Genomic DNA, 27,960 nt, shown 5'->3' with positions numbered 1-27,960 from the left:
ATATGGGACTGTTAAGAAAGTGGCCCTCACAACTATATTGTTAACCACTCAGTCCCTCCATCAACATCTCCCTGAGGCGCTGGCTCAATCCATCTGCCTCTTTGCTAACAGTAAGTATGGAAAAAATGAAGCAGCTTCTGAGCTGAGCTCAGATGTAATTCCAAATCCGCAGAGGACCACTGCCAGAATCTTTCATAAGTGATTCATAGATTGATGGATTGAGTCCCCTTGGCACCTTTTACTTAACTATTACAAGATTGGGAATCATTTAGCCTCTTCTTCTTGGTTAATACCAGGACAAAAATTTGGATTGGGTGCATTTTCCAAGAAAAATATTTCCTAGAATAAGAAAAGGACAAAGACAACTCTTTCCCCCTAAAGCAAAAAATGATTTTTTTCACTGCATTAATTGCTGTGCCCAAGATTTCCCAAGACTATGATCTCTTTAGTTTGTAATCCTGAACCAGAGTCTAACATACCAAGAGAGAGATTCATATCTTACCTGACGGTAGTATGTCTGGCTGGGCATGGGCAAAAAGGTGGAGCTGAAGGCTCTCATGATTCCCTGAGAAATATTCCCAACAATTTGGCCTCACAGTCAAGTCTGTACCAGTTCTTTAAGCATTTTTCCATGTCCCAAATGCTTGCTCTGGAATTTAACGATATTTGATTGATGCAGTGTTCTTTGGAAATATATCCTAAGTGTGTGGGTGCAGAGAGAAACTCCATGTAATCCTTTCAGCTGCTGGAGGCATAATAAATTTATTTATTCAACCCAGAGTTTCTATTTCTCATGCCTCAGGTAAGACTGATTGGGGAAGGGCTCAAGGCTGCTTTAGAGTTGGGCAGCCAGACCCCAGCTGAGCTAGCCCGGCCACGCAGCCTTGCAGAAGATGGGTTAGGGGGAAGGTTGGTGGAGGTGGGGGCAGAGTGGAGGGGAGTGGAAGGGGCAAGGAAAGAAACAAGGCTCTAATCCTCTTAAGTAGTTGCTTGGAATGGATCCAGGTAGCACAACAAACCACAGTTAAGAAGGACCCTTTGTGGCTTGTTACAACCTTTTCTTGGAAGAGTTAAACATTTGCGCTAATAATTTTGAATACACTCACTAATCATTTAAAAAAATTTTTTTTGCTATATTGATAGGAAAAAACAAATCACTACTTCTCTATACCTCTTCCAAATTCTCTAGTCTAAAATTTTAAAGGCTATCATGATAATTACTGGGAAGAGGGGACACCGGAGGGGAAGGGAAAAACGGGGGACAGTGTAAAGAGGATTTTTTTTAAGCTCAAGATAGCAACTTTTTATTTCATTTTTAATTTCACCTTTGGAATGTTAGAATCACCTGCAGCCAGTAGGGGTCACCCTGGCCTCAAGGTAACTTATTCTTTTAGTTCCTGGGGAAAGGTCTGTCTATAAATTCCTCCTAAAGCTTAACCTGAAGGGCATATAACTTATAAACACCCAAATCCTTGAAGTAGAGAAGACAGACTCTTGATGATGTAACAATTTTTGCAAAACAGTTTTTAGTTCTTATAACTAAATCCCACTGTCTGGGAAAGGTGGGTAGTGGGTGATGAGTGGTAGGAGGTAGAACGTCCATAAGGCACTTTTAAGTTTAATTTGCATTATTAACATTTTCTTTATTATTTTCTAAAATCTAGCACTGATTTGTTCACCCTGAAAATTTAATCATTGGCTTGCCTAACTAATTGGGAGATGGTTCCAGCCCATCCCTCTATGTAACCTAGAAGATACTTTATGTTCACATTACTATAGTTCTGAGAAAGTTGCGTCCTGCACTGAGGGATGACTGTGAACCAAAGGAGGTAAGATGCAGTGGATAGGACTTGGGAAGAGAAATGAGTCCCAAAAAGAACAAATGAATTAAAAAAAAAAACCCCAGCATAAACTTAAAAGAAATCATTCTCAAGCCATCTTAGGCAGAGCTTTTATTTTTGTCTCTGTGTGCTTCATTTAATATTTTTATTTTCCTCAGTTACGTGTAAAATAATTTTTTATATTTGTTTTTAAAACGTTGAGTTTCAGATTTGCTCTCCTCTTCTCCCCCACTGAAAAGGCACATGTGAAGTTATGCAAAACATTTACATAAAAGTCATGTTGCAAAAGAAAACAGATTCCCTACCCCTCCCCCCCAAAAAAAAACAAAAACCCCAAACCTTCAAGGAAAATAATGTTTTAAAAAAGTATACTTCAGTCTGTATTCAAACACAGCATTTTTCGTCCTAAATCCTTCAGAGTAGTCTTGGGTCATTGAATCATTGAAAATAGCAAAATCATTCACAATTGATCATCCTACAACATCACTATTACTTTGTATACAATACCTATCATGTCACTTTGCTTGAGTTCATGGAGCACTTTTCAAGTTTTTCTAAGAGTAATAAGCTCATTTTTAAATATATCTTTTTATTTATAAAACATATGCATGGATAATTTTTCAACACTGATCTTTGTAAAACCTGTTCCAAATTTTCCCCTCCTTCCCCCTATCCCTCTCTTCTAGATGGCAGGTAGTCCAGTACATGTTAAGTATGTTAAAGTGTATGTTGAATCCAATATATCCATATATATATCCATGCAGTTATCTTGCTGCACATAAAAAATCGGATCTAGAAAGAAAAAAAAAACCTGAGATGGAAAACAAAAATGTAAGCAAACAGTAAGAGAAAGAGTGAGAATGCTATGTTGTGTTCCACACTTAGTTCCCACAGTCCTCTCTGAGAGTCAACGGCTCTCTTGATCCCTGAAGAACTGGAACTGGTTTGAATCATCTCATTGTTGAAGAGAGCCACGTCAATCAGAATTGATCAACATATAATCTTGTTGTTACCATGTACAATGATCTCCTGGTTCTGCTCATTTCATTTAGCATCAATTCATGTAAGTCTCTCCAGGTTTCTCTGAAACCATCCTGCTGGTCATTTCTTACGGAACAATAATATTCTATAACATTTATATACTATAACTTAGTTATTCAGCCGTTCTCTAATTGATGGGCATCCACTCAGTTTCCAGTTTCTGGCCACTACAAAAAAGGCTGCCACAAACATTTTGGCACATACAGGTCCCTTTCCTTCCTTTAAGATCTCTTTGGGGTATAAGCCCAGTAGTAACACTGCAATCAGCTCATTTTTTATAGAACAATAATATTCCATCATAATCACATACAACAATTTATTCAAGCATTCCCCATTTGATGGACATCCCCTCAATTTCCAATTTTTTTGATCTGAAAAAAGAACTGCAATAAATATGTGTAAAAAACTGCATATATAGGTACTTTTCCTTTTTAAAAAAAAAATCTCTTTTGGGATCCATGCCTAGTAATGATCTTGTTAGGTCAAATGATATGCATGATTTTATAGCCCTTTGAGCATAGTTCATATCTTTTGATCATTTATCTTTTTTTTTCTTTTAAATTTGACTCAGTTCCCTAGACATTTGAGAAAGGAGGCCTTCATCAAAGAAACTTGCTTCAATTTTTTTTACACAATTACTATTGCTAACCGTATTTTTCTTATCCCTCAATTTTCTCTCTCCTTTCAATCTGACCCTCCTCAAAAATTTTTTTTGATCATCCCTTCCCCCAATATATCTTCTCTTCTATCATCCTTCCTACTTCTCATATCCCCTTCCTCTCTAACTTTCCTGCATTATAAGATAGATTTCTATGCCCATATTGACTATGTATATTATTTCCTCTCTGACCTCCTCTCCTCTTTCCCTTCCCTTCCATTGTAAAGGGTTTTTCTTGGTAAGCAGAGCTTTTTGCATCCTCTGTGTAAATACTGGAGATGAAGATTACCTAAAGTTATAACTTGGATGGGGAGGGAAAGGATTAATCTTGAGGGAATATTCTAAATTGTAGGACTTCAAAGTTTTTTAGCTTTTTGGCAGTGTTTCACAGTAACCAAGACACATAGTAGGTACTTTAAAAATGCTTCACGTATATATGTATATATAAATATACATATGCTATATATTATATATGTATATGATATATGTGTATATTGTGCTTTGCAAGCTTTAAAACTCTTTTTATATACCATTATTTGGTAGTCTAAAAGTTCCGTGAGAAATGCACTGGTAACATTCTCCTGCTTCTAATTTCCCCTAATTCTTACTCAAATTTTCCTGAATATAATTCCCCAACACTCTCACTTCCACTGGTGGGCAAGGTACTAGTGGGTGACAACTGTTTTTCTACTCAGAACTTAAGCCCCTATCTCCCTACTAATTAGCAATTAGCCAGCCAAGGCTAATTATCTTTTTAAGGAATTTACAGCCACCTACTAGAATCCCTAAGTTTCTTCAAGGCTCGGCCCTGGTGCCATCCTTACATGAATGCTATCCTTACTTATAATTGGAAAAGTAATATACTATTGGGAAAAAAAGGCTGTATTAATGTATTTGTATTTGTAACCAGTCATTGAAGAGATAGAAAATAAACACAATTGTACCCTCAAAATTTTTAAAAACTCATTTTATTGATGTACAGAATCCACAGTAACTTTTATCTATCTTCAAATTATATTAGAGAGTTTTGGGAGTACTTGGAAATTGTGATATACCCAGAGTCAACCAATCAGAGATGGAACTTGCAAGTAGGCCTTCTTGACACTTAGGCTAGGTTTCAATCTGGCTATGTCATTATTTTTCATTATCTACAGAATTTTGATATAGGTACTATCTGCCACTGTCATTGTTAATATGACACAGATGAGTTGTATAGTCTTAATATTTGCTGTATTTGAATGTGAAGCATGAAGTTGACATCAATCTTTGCAGGGAAGTTAGAAGCACCATAATATATCTTTTATTTCTTAATTCATTTGGATAAGTGCAGTATAATAAGTCTTTTGAAAAATTGCAATTTAAAAAAATGAAAATTATTCAAGAGTGGTTATGGGTAATAATTTGAAGTTTTCAAAAAATAAACAAGTGTAATTGTCTTTATGTTTTATTATCTCTAAATTTAAAGGGTTAAATAAGTGATATACAGATTTTGATATCATATCATGAGAGATAAACAACCATTTAGAAAAGAAAATCCTTTGGAGCAGCTGAAATTAATATGAGCAAATATAATAGAGACAAAACACAAAGCTCAAATTTGAAAAGTACAATCACATCTATAAATATACTTATTTGGTTTTTTTTGTTTGTTTGTTTTTGCTTTGTGCAAAAATTTTAATTGCCAATAGCATGAAACTTAATAAGGAAACATCTTCAGAGTATACATATAGATTATGTTGTCAAGACAAAATAATTTTCCTGGAGAAAATTAGATTATTTTAATAGACAAAAACAAACTTTTTGAGAAACCAAACAAAAATATCAGGCACTTTTCATGTTATGAAGTGGTTTCCAGAAATGCTAAATGTATAGGTCTCATTTGTTAGAAGAAATGTTGATGATACTTACAAATCTTGACATAGTTAAAACAAGGCTTGGTTAATCATATCTGGCAGCTTTGAATGGTGCAACTGGAAAATAATACAGTGAGAAAGGGGGAAAGAGAACTCTTCTTATATCTAAAGATCTTTATGGATCGCTAATTCAAGAAAAAAATCTTCCAATTTTGTATTGCAAATAGATGAAATAATAGAGGTAGTTAAAGATGCTCATTTGATTTCATATGTATGATATATCATTGTTGCTGAAATTAGGGGGAATCTTTATTGATAGCAGTGCCACATCAACAGAAAGTCAAAATATATTTAAAGATCTTAAAAATGCAAACAATATAATGTGAGAGAATTATATTGAGCTCTGAACAGATGACGCTTGATTGTACTATGAAAAAGGTTTGTGAAGAGTGTTTATGAGTGAATGAATAAACGAATGAAGCATTTACTTATTTAATATTCTTTTCTTTTTATCTGAGTTCCAAATTTTTTCTCCTCACACCTTCCCCACCTACTAAGAAGATAAGTAAAATATTAATTATACATGTGAAATCATACAAAACACATTTCCACATTAGCTGAATCCTAAGAAAGACAAAAAAGATAGAAAATTATACTTGGATTTGCACTTAGAGGTCATCAGTTCTTTCTCTGGAAGTGGGTAGTATTTTTAAAAACCATGAGTACTTTGGAATTATCATAGATCATCATATTGATAAGATTAGTCAAGTCTTTCACAGTTGATCATCATTACAAAATTGTTTAGTGTGAACAATGATCTACTTGTTATTCCTACTTGTGATCTACTTCACTGTGCATTCGTTTATATAGATCTAGCCATGTTTTTGTTTTTTTTCTAAAACTACCCCCTCATCATAACACAAAAGTACTCCATCACAATCATATATTAAAACTTGTCCAGTCACTTTCCAACTGATGAAAATACAGTTTTTTGCCACTATAAAAATAGCTGTTATATAAATATTTTGCACATAATTTGCATAATTTCTTTGATACCTTTGGAATAATGATTTAGTAGTGATATTACTGGGCAAAAGGGTATACACAGTTTTATAATTCTTTGGGCATTGTTCTAAATTATTCTCCAGAATGATTGGCCAAGTTCACAACTCCATTAACAATTTATTAGTGTGTCTTATTTTCCTTCATCCCTCTCCAGTATTTGTCATTTCTGATAGTTGTGAGGTGGTACCTAAGATTTGTTTTAATTTTCATTTTTCCAATCAATAATGATTTAGAGCAATTTTTATATGACTATAGATAACCTTGATTTCTTTTTCTGAAAATTGCCTGTTCACATCCTTTGACAATTTATCAACTGGGTAAAGACTCCTGGTTTTTGTTTTTGGGTTGTTGTTGTTGTTGTTTCCATTTGACTCAGTTCCATATATATTAGAGAAGTGAGGAAAATTTTCTAACTCTCCCTTACCCCTTCTCCTAGTGCATCCCTTTTTCTCTCCCTTTCATTTTTTTTTTTAGATTATCCCATAATCCTCAGTCTTCTGAGGGAAAAGTCATATAGACTTTTTCTAAATGTTCTAATTAGTGATAAAGCTCTTTCCATATAGGAATGTAAAAAGTTTAACCTTGGTGAGTTCTTATGATTCTCGATCATGTTTACGTTATTATCCTTCTTTTGAGTTTTTTGTTTGAATGTCAGATTTTCTATTTATCTCTGTTTTTTTCGTCAAAAATGCTTGAAAGTCCTCTCATTACATATCTGTTTTTCCCTCCAACCGCCTCACAAAAGATTATAAATCTCAATTTTGCTGGGTAGGTTATCTTTTGCCTTTTGCAACATCATATTCCAAGTCCTCTGCTCTTATAATGTAGAAGCTGTTTAAATCTTGTGTGATCCTGATTATGGTTCCCTGATCTTTGAATTGTTTCTTTCTGGCTGCTTGAAATATTTTTTCCTTTACCTGAGAGCTCTGAAATTTGGCTATAATGCTCTTGGAAGTTTTCATTTTGGGACCTCTTTCAATTGGTGGATCTTTCAGTTTCTATTTTATCCTCTGGATCTAAACTACTGGGGCATATAGGTTATATCTAGATTTTTTTTTATCATGGCTTTCATGTAGTTCAATAAACCTTTTTTAAAATTATATTTTTATATATTTTATTAAATATTTCTCAATTATATTACAATTTAAAAAAGTGTTTCCTTCTTTCCCTCCAACCCAATCCCACATTTGAAAAGAAGAACAGAGGGCAGCTAGGTGGCGCAGTGGATAGAGCACCAGCCCTGAATTCAGGAGGACCTGAGTTCAAATCTGATCTCAGACACTTAACACGTCCTAGCTGTGTGACCCTGGGCAAGTCACTTAACCCCAGCCTCAAAAAAAAAAAAAAAAAAAAGAAAAAGAAAAAAAAGAAAAGAGGACAATTGTTAAAGATATATATGTGGAATATACTATACACACTTCCATATACCAGTTCTTTCTCTGAAGGTGGATAATATTTTCCTTCATAAATATTTCATAGTTAATATGAATGATAATTTTACTCAGAATGGCTTAGTCATTCACAATTACTCTCTGAACAGTATTGCTGTGACTGCACATTGTTCTCTTGGTTCTGCTCACTTAATAGTTTATTATTATTAATTTTAATTAATAATTTTATTATTGTAAGTAATAATTCTCCAGTGAGTTTTTGTACCTTTTTTTCCCCCATATGGTCAACTTTGCTTTTTAAGTAGTTCTTTTTACTGAATTTTTGTTAGACCAATTCTGTTTTTTAAAGTGTTATTTTCTCCAGTATTTTTTGCGCCTCTTTTTTTAAAAAACCAAACTATTAATTCCATTTTTACAAATTTTCTGGCATTGCTATCATTTCTTTTCCCAATTTTTCTCTACCACTTCCAGGAATTTTTCTTGGGCTTGGATACAATTAGCATTTTTCTTTGAAACTTTGCTTTTTAGCTATTTTCACAATGCTGTCTTCTGAGTTTATAGCTTGGTTTTTGTTCAAATTCTTTGTGGTTATTGTTTGCTTATTTTTCAAGTCTATTTCTTGATTTTGAACTTTGTGTTAAAGTTGGGCTCTGCTTTCTTGGGGATGATGAAGCATTGTCTCAAGCTTCGGGCTTTTTTATGCTGCTATTTTCAGAACCAGTTCTGGGGGTCTGAAGTTTTCCATGCTTCAGGGTGCGGTGGCCTGGGGGGAGGTGTGGTTCTGGGCAGGCTTGCCCACTTTGGGTTTGGCATTTGGCTGGTGGTTGATGGGTACGATGGACCTTTTCCCACAGAAGTCCCTTCTCTGGATGATAGCCCCAAGGGCTAGGCTGGAAGCAGGACTAGAAAGTATTCAGGGGGCTTCTGGCACTCTCCAGGGATCTGGTATTTATTTGCCTGTTGGTGGCAGTGGGTCAGTAGTTGTTGCTCTTGGTGATGAGGAAGATGGGCCTCCTCTCCACAAGTGGATATGGGAGAAGGAGCTAGAAGTAGGTCTGGTGGTTTGGAATATACTGCTCTTCTCCAAGCTCAGGGTGTGAAGGGAGATGGGGTCACGCTTATGGGAGAAGTCTGAATTACTGGGCATAATCTGCCTTCTGCGTCCCCAGAACACCTTGATGCTTCAGTTAGGCTGAGTATTGGATTGAAGGAGCAAGATGAATTCTTTCAGAAATGACAACCATCAGCACCAATGAGAACAAAATAGAACATTTTCATGATTACACAAATTCATGCAATTTGGACAATTTGGACATGCTTCAAAGACAATCATTTGTACTGAGAAAAATGAGTATGTACATAGAATTTTCTAAGTTATCTTAATAGTAACCAATTTAATAAAATTATAGTCCATTAAGTGGAAAGTTCTTTGCAAAACAGTATGATAAAATGGGAGCAGAGCATGGGCTATTTCTATATTATTGAAAAAAATCCTGCCTTTTTTGAACCGAAGAAGTACTTCAAAGAATATTTGAAAGAAGAAATAGCCATTTTTCTTAATGATCACAATAAAAATGAATCAAATTCATTTTATAACAAAAAATTCCTGCTAAAACATATTTGGTGGGTATTACTGAAGAATTGAGTGATCTAAATAAATCAATATGATGTCCTCAAATTTGTATTCAGAAAGGTAAAATGGCTGCATTTATGAAAAAGCTAGAGTTTTGGACAATAAAGTTATAATATATTTTGTTGTTTCCCAATTTAAAATGTACTGACCTGCAAATTAAATAGAAGAAAATAAAGACTTTCTGATTAAACAATTGACTGATCTACAGAAGCACTTTTCACTTCATTTTAGAGATTTAGGTTTTTCTAAAGAAATGAATAGGTTAATTAACTCACTTATGGATAAATCTGATACATTTTGTCTTATTCCATCTAAATGAATATGGTTAATATTCTTCTTCTAGTACATTCTAATTATGTACTTCTAATAGTACATTGAAACATTCTTTGGAACCTGAATATCTGATTTAAGATTTTAACAGATCTCTATATATCCCTTTTACCCATAGATAACAGGATTCCCTGATTTATCAGGAAAAAAAAGGCAGTACAGATCTTACCATTTTTAATATGTTAGTTGTGTAAAACAAGGTTTTTTGCTATAATTATTATAAAGATAAAATATCAAGCTTGATTAGTGATTGAAAAAAATTATAACTTTCAATATCATCAGTAATATCACAATGATACCAGTACTTGAAGTGAAAAGCAAACCCAATACATTAATAAAGATATAATGCTACTGTACTGCTGCTGCCCATTTTATAGTCATGTACACTATAAAGGGTCTTATCAGTAAACATTTGTATGTAGTATTATTTTATTATAAAATTAAGATAAGCTTTTAACATTAATTAAATAGAACATGAGCTAAGAAATTATTTGTATAATTATATAATCTATATTTACATAATTATATAGCATGGGGAAATGATAATTTTCTTTTTATAAAAAAATTGGGGTATCATTATATAGTTTGAAAATCACTGAGTTAAGATGATGAGCCTCCCTAGATATATTTGTGTTGCCATCTCCATTTTGCTATGCTTGGAGAAGCTTGCTAGGGCTTTGCACAGAGAGGCATTGTCAGTTTTGATGCTCTGATTAATGAGGTCATCATTTCTCAGGAAAAGTGGCACCATTGTTCCAGAGATAGGAGGGTATTGGAAGATTGGGACTGAACTGAGGTCAAGCAGAGAAAAGTGGATGGGAAAAAAAAACACAGAACAGAATAGAATAGAAATAGAACATTACCATTATCGAAGAAAACCCAACAGAAAATTTCATTTCCAGAAGAGGCATTTGCATTCCCACCCTGAATCCCCAGCCAAAGATCTCTTAAATTCTTTCTTGTTATCCTAGAGTGCCAATTGGTATTTATTAAATATCCTGTAGCTAATGTACAGAAGTTAAAACATCCCATTTGCTCTAAATCGTGTAACTCTAAATTCCCAATTACTTGAGTGCTTGGTTGGGGTTATGAGTCTATAATTCAGCCTTCGTCCAAACCCTTTCTTTTCTAAAGAGGTATGCCCTGAATGGACATCCTTTTTCTGTTTCTTTCTCTAACTTTCCTAATACTAGGATACTTTTCCATCTTTAGAAAGATTTCAGAAGGCAGGACCCTTTGCCTCCCTGCAATTTATATAGGGGAAAAAGCCCTGAATCTGGGGTCAAGGGACTTGAGTGTGAATCTTGCTTCTGCATTTTTTTTTTTGTGGCTTCTGGCAAGTCAATTAACTCTTTTGTAGTTTGTTTCCTCATCTTGAAATGAGATGGGTCAACAGGATGGTGTCTAGGGTTCTTTCCAACCCCAAACTGTCATTCTATGATTCAATGATGCTTCTGTACTTTGTGGCCTAAGATAACTCAGAGATAAAGGAAGGAATAAGAGAGGAAAAATCTCTTGGAAATTAAGATTTTCTTCATGATTTCACTTACCACAAACTACAGAAAGAGATTACCAGAAATTGTCCAAATGGTAAGAGAGGACTTTCCCATGAACAAGCAGGAGGACACCAGAAATTAAACATTCAAGTTTATTTTTTGCTGAGGCATTTGGGGTTAAATGACTTGCCCAGGGTCACACAGCTAATTAAGTTTTTTGTCTGAGTCCAGATTTGAATTCAGGTCCTCCCTACTTCAGGAATGGTGGTCTATTCACTGCACTATTTAGCTGCCCCTTGAAGTCAAGTTTAGAATGGCCTGTGACCCAGGAGTGGTTTGTTTTTGGTACCTTCTAGGGTAAGGGGAATCTCTCCTATGGGATTCAGGAACTCTTTTTTTTTTTTTTTTTTTTTTTTGTGGAGATAGATTATACTGGTTCTCTTTCTCTAAATGTCTTTATCTTTTTTTAGGAACTAATTTCTAGACTTGTTCCAGCTTACACAGCTAGCATATATCTGACCCCAGGTCTAGAGCTCCAACTGCTATTAAGGATTTTTAGCCTGAAGAAAGACTCCTGTCTTTTTTTCCTGAGGAAAAATTTTAGTTTTCTTAAGATATTTGAAAAGCTATCATGTACTTACATGAAACGATGCCGAGTGAAGAGAACAGAATCAGGAGAACATTGTACACAGTAACAGCAAGCGGTGATCAATTGTGATGGACTTGGCTCTTCTCAACAATATGGTGATTCAAAACAATTCCAATTGACTTGGGATAGAAAATGCTGCATCCTGAGAGAAGACTATGATGACTGAATGTGAATTGAAGCATAGTATTTTCACCTTTCTTTGTTTTTTTTGTTTTTGTTTTTTTCTTTTTCTTTTCTGTGTTTTTTCCCCAATATGATCTGATTTTTTCTTATACAACATTACAAATAAAAACAATTGCACAAGTCTAACCTTAAACAAACAAACAAACAAACAACCCTGTCATATAAAAGAGAAGTTAGAATTATTGCGTGTAGCCCCCATGGGTATAACTAAGACAAGCAGATGGAAATTTCATGGAGGCGGCTTTTGGCCAAAAGAGTAGGACTATTTTTGTAGCAACTAGAACTGAAATGGGCTTCTTGGTGTGGAAGTAATGCCTGTCTCTGTAGAAAGGATTTTGGTGGAAATAGATTCTACCCAGAGTTCCCTGCAGCAGCTCTGAGAGCATATGATGGATCAGTTTGTTTGCCCAGCATGTGACAATCATTCTATCCCTCTCTCCATAAACAATATGCTTATTTAATCGCTTATTTAATTTCTTCTCCTTTTCAGTTCCCCTCACTCTCCAGGAAGATCAATGTACCAGTCCCTTACTAGGCTGTGGAGCTGGCTGGAGTTACAGATTAGCCAGAGACCAAATGTTTCAATCCTTTGTACAAATCCCCTTTGCCTCTCACCAATCCCTATCATGGGGCTACTCTATCCTATCTCCTCCCAGTTAAGGGCAAGGCAGAGAGAGGAAAAAATTGGCAATAGACCTCTACCGGCCTTTGAATTCCACCCTGATGAGCACTAATGGCCTGGGCCCGAGGGGCACAATAGCAAGCTTTAGTGTTCCACGGGCCAGCCATTTATGGGGCCTGGACTTTGAACACCGCTCTTTCTTTACTTGCTCCAATAAGAACATCCCCCTAGATTCTAGCTCCTTTAACCCAGCCACCCCCTCATCTGCTTTCACTCTTTGTCAGGTTTGAATAGATTCCCTTGGCTTCTCCCCCATTTAGAGTGAAAAGCTGAAATGAGTAATTCCTTGTGACAGGACTAATCCCAATCTGGTGACCCAACAAAGCTTTCCTCACCCACCAGCCTCCGGAGCACCTCAACCACCCAGTGGGGCTCCAGCCTCAGGACTCAGAGCCCCTACGGGAAAGAGGGCAAGTCCTTGCTGGTAAGTCTGCTTTTCCGTGGTGGGCAGAGGAAGCATCTCCCGGAGGAACCCTTCAGTGTTGCTTTCAAGATTGGGCCCAGCTAACTCTTTCTTCCAGACTGGTCCAAATCCTATCTTAAAGGTACTATTTCAGGGGATTAGGAAAGGGGTAAGGACTACCCATTTTAACAATATTTTAAATATTTGCCCCTTCTTTCCCAAAGTCAGTGGTTCATAGTCACTTTTGTAAAAGGTTAGATTAAATGATCTTCTTTTCAAAATAGCTGAAAGCTGCTTGCCCCAAAGCATCCTCAAGGATGTTCAGCTTGGCTGTTCCATGGGCCAGAAACTTCCTGGGTGCTCTGGCTTTAGTGTCTGTAAGTACTGCATTTTCTCTGTGGGCTATCTCTGATGGGGCCTAGAAATGGAGACTTTCTTTGCTCTCTATACCTATTCCCATGATATTCCCATGGTTTCTGTCTATCTGTCTGGAAATTTATCTGCTTCAGTTATTCTGGTACATTTTTCTCCAGTTAGTTTGGCCACCCAATTTTTTCTGTTATTAGAGAGGGTTTGGCAAATTCTTATTAATTTTCAGGTTCCCTCAATTCTTATTCATTCAGTGATAGATTCCAATTTGTGAAGTAGATGGGAGGATGGGATCTAGTATGGAAATAAAGAGGAACATTTCCCTGTATATGGAAGGAAATATGTGGGTTTCTTAGTTTATAAAAACAAATCTCTCAATTCATAGACTAAGAATTTAGCCCAAGGTCCCCTGACTCTGATGCTATAGGTACAGTTAGATGTAGGTCATTCATTAGAGGAAAGGGGAAAAAAAAGAGGAAAAAAAACATAGAGAAGGAGAAAGATAGAATAAAGAGAAGGGAAGAGATAATCAGTCAGTCAATAAACATTTATCAAATGCCTACTATGTGCTAGGCACTGTAACACGTGTGGGAAGCACTGTGTTAAGTGCTAGAAAAAGAAGGAATAGATGAAAGAAAGGTGGGAGGAAAAAATGAGAAAGAGGCCTGAGAAGAGAGGGACAAAAGTGGGGAGAGGAAAGAGGTAGAAGGAGAAAGAATCACCATAGGGAGAGTGAGAGAAAGCAGAACTGGTGTGAAGGAAGACTGAGAAAGCTAATATCAGGAAAGAGGTGAAAGGGGGCATCTGAGGATGATTAGTGTGACACTGCAGGATAAAATAAGGGTAAAAAGGAGATTCGTTGCTAGGCTTTCTACTTTAAAAGCCCCTCTGTTCTGTGGGAGTATCTGGCTTCCTAGTGTGGAGAAAGATCACACTCCCTACACTTTCTAGGTATCGGGGAGTCTAGAAACAGCTCAAAAAAGATATTCTGCACCTAGAGAGTTGGGGCAGCAAGGAGGCACAATGGGTGGAGTATTGGCTCTGGAGTCAGAAAGACTCATTTTCCTGAGTTCAAATCTGACCTGAAACACTTACTAATTGGGCAAGTCACTTAACTCTATTTGCCTCAGTTCCCTCATCTGCAAAATGAGCTCTAATATCTTCGAAAAGAAAACCCCAAATAGGATTCCAAAGAGTCAGGAACAACTGAACAACAACCACTACCAAGGGAAGTTGGTGCTTGTTCCAGAGATGGGGATGGGGATGGTTGGGAGGTCAAACTTGTCGTTCCATTTATTTATTTATTTATTTTTGCTGAGGCAGTTGGCATTAAGTGACTTGTCCAGAGTCACACAGCCAGGACATGTTAAGTGACTGAGGCCAGATTTGAACTCAGATCCTCCTGATTTCAGGACTAGGGTTCTATCCCTACACCAACTAAGCTTCCTCTCAAGCTTGATTTTTAGGGAAAAGAACATAAGTGGATAAAAATAAATTACTTATACCACCTTTTGTCTGCTAAAACTAACCTAAGACCTGGGGTTAGTCGCAAATTCACAGGGATAGGTATTGAACCTATAGTTTCACTGATATACGGAACTTGTGGGTTAGGAGTTCATTGCTATCAGTGCTGATTGGCACATTCTCTGTGAGTTTTAGTCTTAGGGGTCACAAGAGCTCTGAGAGATTGTGACTTGTCCAGGTTCAAACAGTTTGGGTCAGAGGCTGAACTTGAGCCTAAAGCGTCCTGGCTTCAAGATCATTTTACTTATTCTGTACACAAGGCTGCTACTCTACCCCTTCTTCCATGTGTGAACTTGAGAACAGGTTGGTCCTTTGACTCTACCATACAAAGTAGGGATGATCTAGAATCATAGACCATTAGAAAGCAAGTGCAATATAATTCTGGCCTTGGAGCAGAAGACTGGAGCTGAATTCTGGCTTTGACATATAGTACATATGGGTTTCTGGCCAAGTCCTTTACCCAACGTGAGCCTCATTTTATAGATGAAGAAACAGACTTGTATTACCTCCCTTATAGGATTGTGTGAGAAAAGTGCTTTGTGAATATTAAACATAGGCAGAAATACACAAACACAACTTTATATATACTTTACAAAATAATGTAATATAGGCCATAGATGTTATAAGTAGAGAACATTATATATTATTTATACTTTTATTATTGTTCAGTTGTGTCCGACTTTTTGTGACCCCATGGATCAAAGCATATCAAGCTCTTCTATCCTCCACTATTTCTCAAAGTTCAAGTTCATGTTCATTGTTTCCATGTTTCTATCTATTCATCTTATCCTTTACTATCTCCTTTTCCTTTCCCCTTCACTCTTTCCTACCTTCTGGGTCTTTCCCAATGAGCCCCAAGTCTCATTATGTGGACAAAATTTTAAGCTTCAGCTTCAGATATCAGCCTTACAGTCAGTATCTTGAATTAATTTCTCTAATATTGACTAATTTGATCTCCTTGCTGTCCAAGGGACTTTCACAAAAGATCTTCTCTAGCACCACAATTCAAAAGTGTCAATTCTCTGGTGCTTAGCTTTTCTTATAATCCAATTTCCACAGCCATGCATTGTTACTGGAAAAACAGCTTTGATTATACAGAACTTTGTGGACAAAGTGATGTGTCTGCCTGTACTCCATGTAGTAAGTCATTATTAGAGTTGGAAGCGACCTAATCAAATAGTCCACCCAATTCATTTGACAGATAAAGAAATTAAGGGCACTGAGTGCCCAAGTTAGTGGCAACACTAGGGCTGGAATGCCTAAGAGCTGGAGAAGACTTTACTGCACTGTATTTCCCTGTGCTTGAGTTCTTGCGCCTGCAAACTTGAAACAGACCTACAGATGGATTGGCAGAGGGATGGCAGGCCCTCATGTGGGCCTGGGGGTTGGTTTAGTCCATTTCTTTGATAGTTTGAGAACTATAATTTCATTATTGTGGGCACTCCCATCATGTGCACCGTCTGCAACTTTTCAACATTTATTGTAATAGAAAAATATATCTACCTGAGGCCAGACTGGTAATGATGTTAAATTTAGCTAAGCTGATCCTCATGTAACGCACACACCCCCGTACACAACATATGCATTGAAAAACCAGTATTTTAGGAAGGGGTTCATATGATTCACTAGACTTCCAAAGGACTCCAGAACATACAAATCCTCCCCCCAAATAAATAATCTTTGTCTCAGAATATAAGGCAGTCCATATATGAATATATGTATGTTTATGTGTGAATATCAGTTTAGGTATGTGTGTGGGTACACACCTATACATATAGAGCCCATACTTAAAGCCTCTCTGTTTTGTAGGCTCTCTCTCAGCTTGCACTGCACCAGGGTCACTTACCTCCAGGCCAGGATAAGACATTAAAGGTGGATTTTAGTGGAAGCCTCTGGCTCTAACATCTTAAAATTCTGTGGTTTTCCCCACACAATGGCAGAGAAGGCAAGGAGGAATAAAAGAGTGGAGTTTTGGATAGCGGCTTTCCCAAATGACGATTCCCTGCCGATTCAACCTACCTGTAGTGATACAGATTCAGTGGGAGGGTTCCTTCCCTTCCCTCAGCCCTTTGACTCCAGAGCTAGGCAGGCTGAGACAGAAGTCATTAACATTTTTTGGGTATTTTTCAGCCTTTAGCATTTTGGTGAAACCTATGGTAACCTCAGAACCATGCTTTTTCATTTGATTTTTTTTTTTCATTAATTCCCTTGAAATTCTTGACCTTTTGTTTTTCCATGTGAACTTTGTTGTTATTTTTCCTATGTCATTAAAATAGTTTTTTGGGAGTCTGATTGGTATAGCGCTAACTAAATAGATTAGTTTAGGTAGAACTGTCATTTTTATTATATTTGCTTACCCTATCCAAGAGCACTTGATATTTTGCCAATTGGTTAGATCTGACTTTATTTGTGTGGAAAGTATTTTGTAGTTTTGCTTGTATAGTTCCTGATTTGCCCTTGGCAGCTAGATAACTAAATAGTTTATATTATCGGTAGTTACTTTAAATGGAATTTTTCTTTGTAACTCTAACTGTTGGATTTTGTTAGTATATAGAAGAATGTTGATGACTTATGTGGGTTTATTTTATATCCTGCAACTTTACTAAAGGTGTTGATTATTTCTAATAGCTTTTTAGTAGAATCTCTGGGGCAGAACCATGTTTTTTTAATGGAATAACTAGAATACACAAGTTTTCAAAGGAAAAGAATTGTAATTGAATGTTATATCAAAATACATTTTTTTTTCAATGAGTTCATGAATCACTGGTTTAGAACCTCTATCTGAAAACATCCTGGAAGCTATTTTGGACCTAGTTTGGACCTAGCTGGTCCTTTGAAGTTATTGCCCTTAGCTTTAGCATATGGCTATTTTTGTTCCTTTCCAGGAGACAGGGAATAGGGGAGAGGAGAATTTACCATTTACATTTGTGCTTTTGTGTAGAAAAGGGAGGATGGTAATGTAAGTTGCTGGATGGACAAGATTTAGGAATTTAGTTCTCCCTTCCCTTTCTCTCCCCCCAGAACTCAACCCTGTAGTGTTTGTTAATGGAGTACAAATAAAGTATTTTTTTCTGGACTGGCCCAGTCTGATAGGTTTACCTCAAAAGAAAAGATCAAGGAGTGAGATTTGATGTATTTTTTCTGTTCATGTACATTTGTTTAATCATCAGTTTGGGCCCTTCTGTAATAGGACCGCAGCACTGTTTTCCCATCACTGGAAAGGAGTTGACGAGAAGCAAAGGAGTGCATTAGCGATATTGTCACTACTTCCAGTCACCCACGACCTTCCTGGAAGCAGCATGTCAGGAGTGAGTACCACTGGCTCTTTCCTCTTCCCTTTTCCTCTCATGCTCCACATCCAGTCTAAGAGAACAGGCACCCACTGTGGGTACTTGGGCTTCATTTCCTGCAAACTATCCTCTCCCAAGGTAAGGATTTACCTTTATTCCTATGTCTGATCCTATGAACAAGCACACATTTAAGGGCCCAAATAGGATATTTAGGTGCCTTTTTGAGAGAAATCTGGCTTTGTTCCTCCTTGTTCCTTGTCTCTTCTTCCAAGTCTCTCCTTTCTTCCCCCAGGAAGGAACGTTCCGGGCAGTGTCCGAGGAGGAGCAAGAACTGCGTTCCAAGCTAGAGCGACTCACAACCAAGGACCATGGACCTGTCTTTGGAAAGTGTAGCCAGGTGCCTCCACACACCCTGCAGAAGGTAGAGAACATCAGTGTGGGAGAGGGGGAAAATGGGGTAGAAAATGATGACTTAGAGTTAAAGGGACCTTGGAGATCATTTTAAGTTACCGTTATTTTATTAATGAGGCTCAGAGGTGCTAAGTGAATTGGCCAAGAACATTTAGCTAGTGTCAGAGACAGAATTCTAAGTCCAACATTCTGACTACTATAGCATACTCTCTTTCTAAGTTGGGGAGGTTATATCTTAGCCAAAGCAACACAATGTGCTGCAAAGGTAATGGCCCAGCATCCTTCCATCTATAATTTGTTTATAGTCCTGAGGTGCTCAGCTGAGCCTCTATTATCTCAGTCCAGAAGGTCTGACTGAGGTCATCCTGAATGTTTAGGCCGTAATTATACGACAGCACATAATAGTACTGAGGGTACTATGGTTTGTCCTAGAACAAGACTAATTTTCTTCCTTCCCATTTTATATCCTGTTTCCAGAAAGCTCTGAAGCCAACTCATTTCCCTACTAAAGATCTCTAGAGAAGGAAAGAGGTAGCATATAATAAAAGGCCATTCAGCTTGGATAACAGGAGAAAATGTTGAGGAAAAAAACAATCACAGACAAACTTTTGTTTATAGGGTCTTGGACCTCTGTGGAACAGTTTCCCTCAAGGGAGAGTTTGAGAGGAACCATCACATTTCCATTTGATCTAATACCTCCTCTTCAGCAATATCATTAAGATAAGGCCCTCTGGATAGTCAGAAAACACTTTTCCCATCTTAGTGCCCTAACTCTATTATACTAGGAAAGCACTTTGTAGGCAAAAGCCAGGTTAGACAGCTGATTGCTATCAGAAAACCTAAGAATATGATTCTGGAGCTGCAGCATTATGTGGGGACCCTGTATGTCATTCCCTCTGGTATGATGAAGACAGAGTTTTATTATAAGGCCTTGAGTTGGATTTGTTTGAGGATCTTGAGGCTATGTACCATTTGCTTAAAATCCTGATTTTTGAAAATGGCATAATTTGGAAATGTTGAAAATAAGGACAGTATGTGAATTTCCTCCAGTTTGCCCCAACTGTGAGATTTTGAAGCTCAAATGAGGATAGTATTTGAAAAAACTTTATACTCTTTGAGGAAGAAAATTGATACTCATACATTTGATCAAGTCTTCATTTTTTCATCTCATCTCATACCATCCTCCTAGATTAAGCTAAAAAGCCTGTTAGCCTCGCTGAAGGGGGAACTTGGCTCCTTGGAAGTCCAGGTCCCTTTCTCTCCCTTTCTTATCCAATTCCAGGCCAAAGATGAGCTCAATGAGACAGAGGAATCCCGGGAAGTGGCTGTGAGGGAATTGAGGGAAATGATTCAAGAAAGGGCTGACTCTGGAGATGACATGGGTCAGTTGGTGGCTGAGAAAATACAGGAGAAGGATGACGACTTCCTCCTTCGTTTTGTTCGGGCCCGTAAATTTGATGTCGATCGTGCTTATGACTTGCTTAAAGGTGAGGTTGGATGCCAGCCCAGGGTGTGTTTGGGGGAAGATTGATTTAAGACAGTGAGCCTTCCTATACCAAAGCCAGTACCTTTCTTCCTCCCAGGTTGTGTCCTTGCTCTCCCATTAATGCCACTTTCTGGCTGTGGGAGACTTGATTTTTTTTTTTTAAACCTGTAAAGTGAAAAGGCTTTGGTGGATAATCACTAAGGTCTCTGCTGGCCCAGACAGGCTGGGGTCCAGTCTTGAAGGCACTATTTTCACTGTGCTGTTTTCTCTTTCCTTCACTAGCTGATATCCGCTTACTTCTCCTGGAAGGAAGAGCCATTTCTTTCCAATCACAGGAAATTGTGGAAAAGAACTAGGTCATAGAATTGGGGCCATGAGCCTAATCAAGTAAGGGAGCTTCTTCTCTCTGGCTACTTAGACCTCAAGGCTTCACTTCAAGTTTGTAAATATTGCAGAAGAGGAGGGAAAAGAGAATAGGGGTCACTGGAACAAGTTTCTTAGCTCCTGGGACAGGAAGTTTTTAATGAGCTAACTAGATGAGAGCAGCAAAATAAATACTACAGAATGACATGTTTCGAACAATCTTTCTCAAGTAGGCTCTTCCATTGCTTTGTAGAGTTTGCTCTAAGAGTGATGTCTATGGTAAACAGAAAGAACTTTTCTCTTATTTTCAAAGGCAGAACCATTTTTGCTTCTTGGTCAAATTACATGAAATCCACTTTCCAGTGCTCCTAGGGAAGCCACTTGTGAAATGAATGCTCTGTAGTTTAGTGCCCTAGCACAAAGTCTAATCTCAAATTATAGTTCTGCCGAGGAAAAATGGTCTAACTTGATTTAATATCAACATCAGTGAGATTGGATCCAAGCCCAGTAGATCAAAAATTTCTAAAGCCAAAGTGAAAAAGAGAACATACTACTTCTGCAGATTCCCAGGGATGGAATAAGGGAACAGGCTACCAGGACTGTTGTTTGGATTTTTTCTCTCACCGACAGGTTATGTGAATTTCCGACAGCAATACCCCGAGCTCTTTGAAGATCTATCACCAGAGGCTGTTCGTTGCACCATTGAAGCTGGTTACCCAGGCATTCTCTCTAGCCGGGATAAATATGGTCGTGTGGTCATGCTCTTCAACATTGAGAATTGGGACTACGAAGAAATTACTTTTGATGAGGTCATTGGGGGGGAGCAGAGAAGTAATTTCTGTGTTACATTTAGCCTCATTCTGGTGGGCCAAATAATATCCTCCCATACTCCTGTCTATCCTAAGCTTTTTGGCAGTACTGACTAGATAGGACCCTTACTGAAAATTAATCATTAGAATTATAAAATCCCATAACCTGTTCTCCAGAAATGTTTCCTCATTCACTCAGTAACTTGGCATACTAATTCATTCTTAAATTATTGTTTTTTATACAATAGATATTACCTAATTACGTTCCCTCCAGAATTATCTTTGAAACAGAAAAAAAAAAAACCAACCAATGATTGCACCTCACAGGGTGCATTTATTCCCCAGAGACCCTCCTTTTCTATCAAGATCAGGAAAGTGTAATATCATCACCAGTCCTCTGTAACCCACAGCCCTATAGTAAAAAACAAACAAACAAACAAACAAAACACTTTTTTGTGTGTGTTGAAACACTGTGTGTTGAAACTTTTGTGTTGAAACATTATATGAAAACAATGTTTTCACTTACATTAATTATTTTACTCACTGTGAATGATGTATTTCTGGTTTGCTTTCTTTATTTTGCATCAGTTCATACAAACCCTCTCATGTTTCTCTGATTTCTTCAAATTCATTATTTCTGACCAAGCAATACTATTCTATTAATTTACATACCACAATTTTTTAAAGCTGTTCACCAACTAGTGGGTACTTTGTTTTTGAATGTTTTGTTACACAAAAATGTTACTATGAAGAGTTTTATTCATGTGGGACTTGTCATTGATTTGCTTGGGGGGCACGGAATCACTGAGAATGAACAATTTAGAAAATTTTTCTCACACTGTTCCTAGCTGTTTTCCAAAATGGTTAGATTAAATTGCTGCTCCACCAATTATGTCTTAGTGTGCTTGACTTCCTGCAGCACAGCTAATGCTATTTCTGTCTTTTCTTATCTTTGCCAACTTAATGAGTGGGAAGTGAAGCTTCTGAGCTATTTTAATTTAAATTCCTCTTATTATTAAAGATTAGAAGTACATTTTTTCATTCCTTTTCTGAAAACTGTTCAAATCTTCTGATCAGTTATCTCTTAGGATGATGATTCTCTCTTCTCTGAGAAAAGGTAACAAGACTGGGATGACTTCTTCCGTTTCCTTTCCCTTTATTTTCCTTCCCCTATTCCTACCATGCCAGGACAGTTATCAGAATTTTCAGAGGCTATTTTTATTCTCTTCTTCCCACTGAAAAAGTACTAGTCACATCACAGGTCATTTTGTCACTGTCCATTTCCACTCTGGGGTAGACCATCTCTGAAGTAGAATCACCTCTGGATGTATTTGTTCATAACAACTAAGCAAAAACACCACACTCGTAAGATTTTGGAAGAAGGACCTCAGTCCTGGACACTAATAATGTAAAGAAAGATTCTAGTAGTCAGATGAGTAAATGACCTTATCTAGAAGGAGAGAGTTAGTATACATCCCGGGTCTGGATGTTGTATGTTGTAGCAAGACAGTTTAAACTTTCCTTATTTCCTTTTCTCCCCTTTGTTGAAGATCCTGCAGGCATACTGTGTCATCCTAGAGAAGCTGTTAGAAAATGAGGAAACCCAGATTAATGGCTTCTGCATTGTTGAGAACTTCAAGGGCTTCACCATGCACCAGGCAACAGGTCTCAGGCCCTCAGAGCTCAGGAAGATGGTGGACATGCTCCAGGTAAGGTCATATTTACTTCTTTCCTTCTTTCCTTTGTTTTTTTTTTTCACATAGCTCTTAGACTCATCCAAAAGGCAACTGAAAAAGTCACCTATTTTATTTTTAAATAGATAGGCATTAAATAAGCTTTAGTTAAAACCAAATAGAAATCAATGTGGATCCAGTATGTTTTTTAAACCTTCAGAGTAAAAGACTGCACATCTTCCCTTGGTAATCTATTGCAGTGTTTAAACTCTATTATTAAGTAAAGTTCTTCTCAATAACTCACCAAAATAGAAAACTCCTTCTAACTAACTCCTTTTCTTGTCAAAGGATGGGGGAGATGTGGCAGAATGAGGTAAAATAAGAAAATCTTGGCAGTCTATAAAGTGAATCAATTCACTCAGCAGGCAGCTGGCAAAGTTTGGATATTTAAAATGACAAGGTACCTGAAAATGAATCATTTTTCTATATTTGTCTTGCTGGCTCCACCCCATAATGGCTTATTCCAAGTGATAATTGAATTGGCAGGATAACTCCAGCAGGCCCAGTACATGGATATTTAGAAGGGAAGTAAGGGCTCCTGGGTCCTCTTTTGTTGGAATGGACTATGATGGGCAGGTCACTTCTTCACTCTGTGTTTGGGTCCCTGCTTTCTTAAGCAAATTCAGGGGAAATGGTTGTTTCCATTTGGACCTTTCTCAGGGGGTTGTGAGGATAAGTGAAAAGTTGAGAACCAATAAGGGAGATGGGGGAGGTTATCTCTCTGTTTCTGCAGGACTCTTTCCCGGCCAGATTCAAAGCCATCCACTTCATCCATCAGCCATGGTATTTCACCACCACCTACAATGTGGTTAAGCCTTTCTTAAAGAACAAACTTTTGGAGCGGGTGAGTATGAGAAGGCTACTGTTTACTGAATCAATGAGGACAGAGCTGAGAGCAAGAACTGGGTCCACCAAGTGTTCTGACCAGTAGTCACAAAGCAGTGAACTATAATAATGTCTAGCTATAAGGCTCAGCTTACCAAAAGGACAGAGGCTAAGGGGGAACTGGCTGTCACATCAGTTAGTCAACAACTATTTATTATGGCCAAGAACTGAGGATACAGAGAAAGGCAAAAACGTGATCCCTACTCTCAAGAAGCTCACATTCTAATGCTAGAATCTGTTATCTTACCTTCTGACTTGAAAATTCCAGCTTTTAGTAACTTCATGTATATGTTCAATTTAACAACTATGGGCAGAGTACTATGCTAGGTAAAAAAAAAAAAGTAATAAGAACAGGCAGTTTCTACTTTACCCAATAGGGAACCAATGAAAATGTCTATGCAGAATATATAGACTAGCAGGGAGATAGATAGGATGCCAACACAGATAACTCAAATAACTCAACTGCATGGTGAATATATTAAGTAAAAATATTTATAAAACCAAGTTCTGGTCCTGAAGGAAAATCATTATCACTTAAGAACTTCGGGGTCAGCAGCATGAAAGAAGCGGCATTTGGCTTGTATGTTAAAATATGGGCAGGAATTCATCAAATAAAGAGAAGAAAATTGAACATTCCAGATAAAGGGAATAGAGTGAGAAAAAACACAGAGCATGTTCAGGGACAAGAGTAGTTCAGTTCTGCTGCTGGGTAAAATGTGTGGAGAGAACTGCTAGGGAATATGGCTGGAAAGCTAGAATGACCCTAAGACTTAGTCTTGAATGCTGAGCAAAAAACGTTTGAATTTTACTTGGGTAATAAAAATCCAATGAAAATTTCTGTTCAGAGGAAGAAACATATCCAGTTCTCTGCATAAGGAAGATTATTCTGGCAATGGTATTAAGGATAGATAGGGAAAGGAAAAAGAGAGATGGGAAGATCTGTTAAGAAATAGTCCAATTAAGAGGTAGGATGTAAGAGGGCCTAACCTAAAATGATGGGAAAGGAATAGACATTTATAAAGCTTCTTCTTTGTGCCAGGCACTGTGCTAAAAGCTTTACAAACGTTATCTCATTTGATCTACACAATAGCTGCTATTATGATCCTGTTTTAAAGTTAAGGAGACTGAGGCAGGCAGCAATTAAGTGACTTGCTCAGTCACACATCTAGTAATTGTCTGAAGTCGTATTTGAATTCTATTCTTCCTGACTTCAGGCCCAGCATTCTTTATACTGGTCCACCTTGGTTTTCTAACTGCACAAAGAAGGGGCCAGATGCTAGAGATTTCACCCAGATACTCTTGCTAACTGAACACATTCCCACATGTAGCACATCTTCCTATTCAGTTGTTTCTCTACTTTTACCTTAGGTCTTCATTCACGGAGATGACTTGGAAACCTTCTTCCAGGAAATTGATGAAGACATATTGCCTTCTGACTTTGGGGGAACGCTGCCCAAATACGATGGCAAAGTCATAGCTGAGCAGCTCTTTGGACCCCGAACGGTGACGGAGGACACTGTGTTTTAAGAATGCCCACTTAGTATTTTCCCCAGAAACCCCAGTGATCCTTTCTCTGAATTGTGTGAGGGACCAGGTGTTTTTGTTATTATCCAACTTTGCTTCACATATGTAACCCCAGTCAGGATCAGATATCTCTGTCTTGTTCACACTAAGTCAGCAAAACTGGGAGATAAGTCTCTAAAACTAGGGGATAGTCTCATTCTTTGTCATTTAAACTACAGGGCAATGGTAGAATCAAGGAAGGGTAGCACGGGGACGAGAGAAATATAAAAACAAACCAATTTTCTTTAGTACTGGGATAAAAACAAGGCATTTGCTGCTGGCTATTCCCACTGCTGTCATCCAAGGGACTGGACAAGCTTCTCCTTTTTAGATTGAGAACATGGGTAGGCAGCCTTGAGCTGATCCCAGTCATTGGAGAGAGTGTGATGGAGATCACCAAACTTCCAGCTAACTGTTTGGAGCATGTATCTAGGGAAGCTAGGGGAACATAAAAGCTATAAAAGGTAGGCAAATCACAAATGTGCATTGTAGTTAGTTATTGGACAAATGCTTATCATCTAAGCCTGGGCCTTAGCAGTACTTTGATTCTCTCCTTGGCTTCTTGGGTATTCTCTTCTTTAGACCCAAGTTCTTGAGGAAAGCAGTCTTTTCACTGGGATCTGGTTGCTTTCTTATTTTCTTCTAGCTCATATCCTTCCTATCTCCAGGTCCAGGAACTCTTAAACTTTCTCTTATTTTCCTTGGGTGTCTTTCACAGTCAATTTTTGTAGACTGCTGTTTGGCTCTTGTTTTTGACTCGTTAAAAACCTCCTAGATTTTTTCCCTCACCACTTTTTACCTCTTTCCTCAGACATCTCTCCAGGTAAAATTTCTGTGAGTTACTAACCATGTGACCTAGGATTAATCACTTAACCTCTTTAGGTAGTCTTATCTGCAAAAGGAAGGATTTGGAGTAACTCAGAAATGTCATACTCAAGGTATAAGTACTTACAAAACTCCCAACTGCATCTCAAACAAGACTAGGATATAATTGGAAACTATTTAATAAAATAAAAATATAATTTAACATAGATAATGTTAATCTGTGGTTTTCTAAGTCAATATACAGCCCTCAGGGTCTTTGCGGTTGACTTTACTGGACTGGATAATCTTTAATGTTTTTTCTAGCTTAAAATCCTATGATTCTACCTGGGGCCCTTTTCTGTGTCTTGGCACATATCTGAATCTGCTTTTTCACTTTGGAGTTCACTAAGAGTTTTAGTTCTTGTCCATAAATAATGACTACTCAATTTATACGGCACTTAAAGTACTTAAAGTACACTACAGTGGAGGAAATTGATTCTCAGGATCCAGAGCCAGCAATTGTGAAAGTTAGAATTTGAACCCAAGACTTCTGATTTAGCCAAGTGTTCTTTTTGCTGCACCATACTGTGTCTTTTAGCCAACACAAATTAATTCTTTTCAAATTGTGTATTTACACAAGGCTGTTCCTTCTCTGTCTATATCTTCCACAGCAAAGGGTTACACTTAGATTAGAGACATAATGAAAAAAGAGGACAATTCACCATAATCACCCTGTGCTTTTACCTGGGTTGATTATCAGTTTTATTTCTAAGGTCCTGGTCTTTCTACTCAAATACAGCTTATGGATTAGGATTAAAAGACAGCTGCATAGTCCAACATTAAAAGAAAAATAAGTCTTAATCATGACTTAGGTTGAGTGAGGGAGACTGGAGCACAATGGATGTATTATTGAGGGTGAGTCAAGAAGACAAAATTCTCAGTTCAGGCCTTTGCTTTCCCAACTAAGATTCTATCCAGAGAAAGATCCTGGAGATCAGGAATTAAACACAAAATAATGCCAGTTTATTGGATAAATTTCCCAGAATCTTGAAGGTATGTGGTTGGAGAAAAACAAAGGATAAAGAGGGATTGAGAAAAGTCAATGTTGCACATGGTTGGTAGAAAGAAACTACAACCTAAGGAGAAGAATCAAGATTGGGATGGAGGGCACTAGTAGCTTTTAAATTTTTGATCCAGTTGTACACTTTTATGGTAGTATATGGGAGCTTCTCAGTTGCCCCTTTTTTGGTTTTGGCTGATTGTGTGGGTTTGGATGGAGCTGGAGATGAATTTCCAGGCTTGAAGGCAATCTTGTGAGTTGGAGATGTCTCGATGTTTGGAGAGGTCTCAGTGTCCTGGGTCCAATGAATGGAGCTGACTGTGTTAAGGGAAGATTCTGCATGGGAGAAGTAAACTAAAAGGAGAGGCTCAAGCCCCTGGCCTGGCTCACCATTTGACAAGTATGAGCTTGAGGTGAAATGTAAGGTGCCTAATCAGC

At 37.6% G+C, this 27,960-nt stretch overlaps 1 protein-coding gene across 1 annotated transcript; it reads left to right on the top strand.

The window, feature by feature from the left end:
• The first annotated feature begins 12,922 nt into the window (after nucleotides 1-12,922).
• RLBP1 (retinaldehyde binding protein 1) lies at nucleotides 12,923-27,729 on the top strand. Its single transcript, XM_074295130.1, has 8 exons — nucleotides 12,923-13,246; nucleotides 18,309-18,426; nucleotides 18,701-18,829; nucleotides 20,102-20,306; nucleotides 21,299-21,477; nucleotides 23,028-23,186; nucleotides 23,944-24,054; nucleotides 25,464-27,729. Exons 2-8 carry the CDS (start codon nucleotides 18,418-18,420, stop codon nucleotides 25,620-25,622), a joined length of 951 nt encoding a protein of 316 aa, XP_074151231.1. The 5' UTR covers nucleotides 12,923-13,246; nucleotides 18,309-18,417; the 3' UTR covers nucleotides 25,623-27,729.
• The last annotated feature ends 231 nt before the right edge of the window (nucleotides 27,730-27,960 follow it).

The sequence above is a fragment of the Sminthopsis crassicaudata genome, chromosome 2 (assembly GCF_048593235.1).
Source record: "Sminthopsis crassicaudata isolate SCR6 chromosome 2, ASM4859323v1, whole genome shotgun sequence".
In the NCBI taxonomy this organism is placed as follows: domain Eukaryota; kingdom Metazoa; phylum Chordata; class Mammalia; order Dasyuromorphia; family Dasyuridae; genus Sminthopsis; species Sminthopsis crassicaudata.
This window is presented reverse-complemented; position numbering and strand designations above follow the sequence as displayed.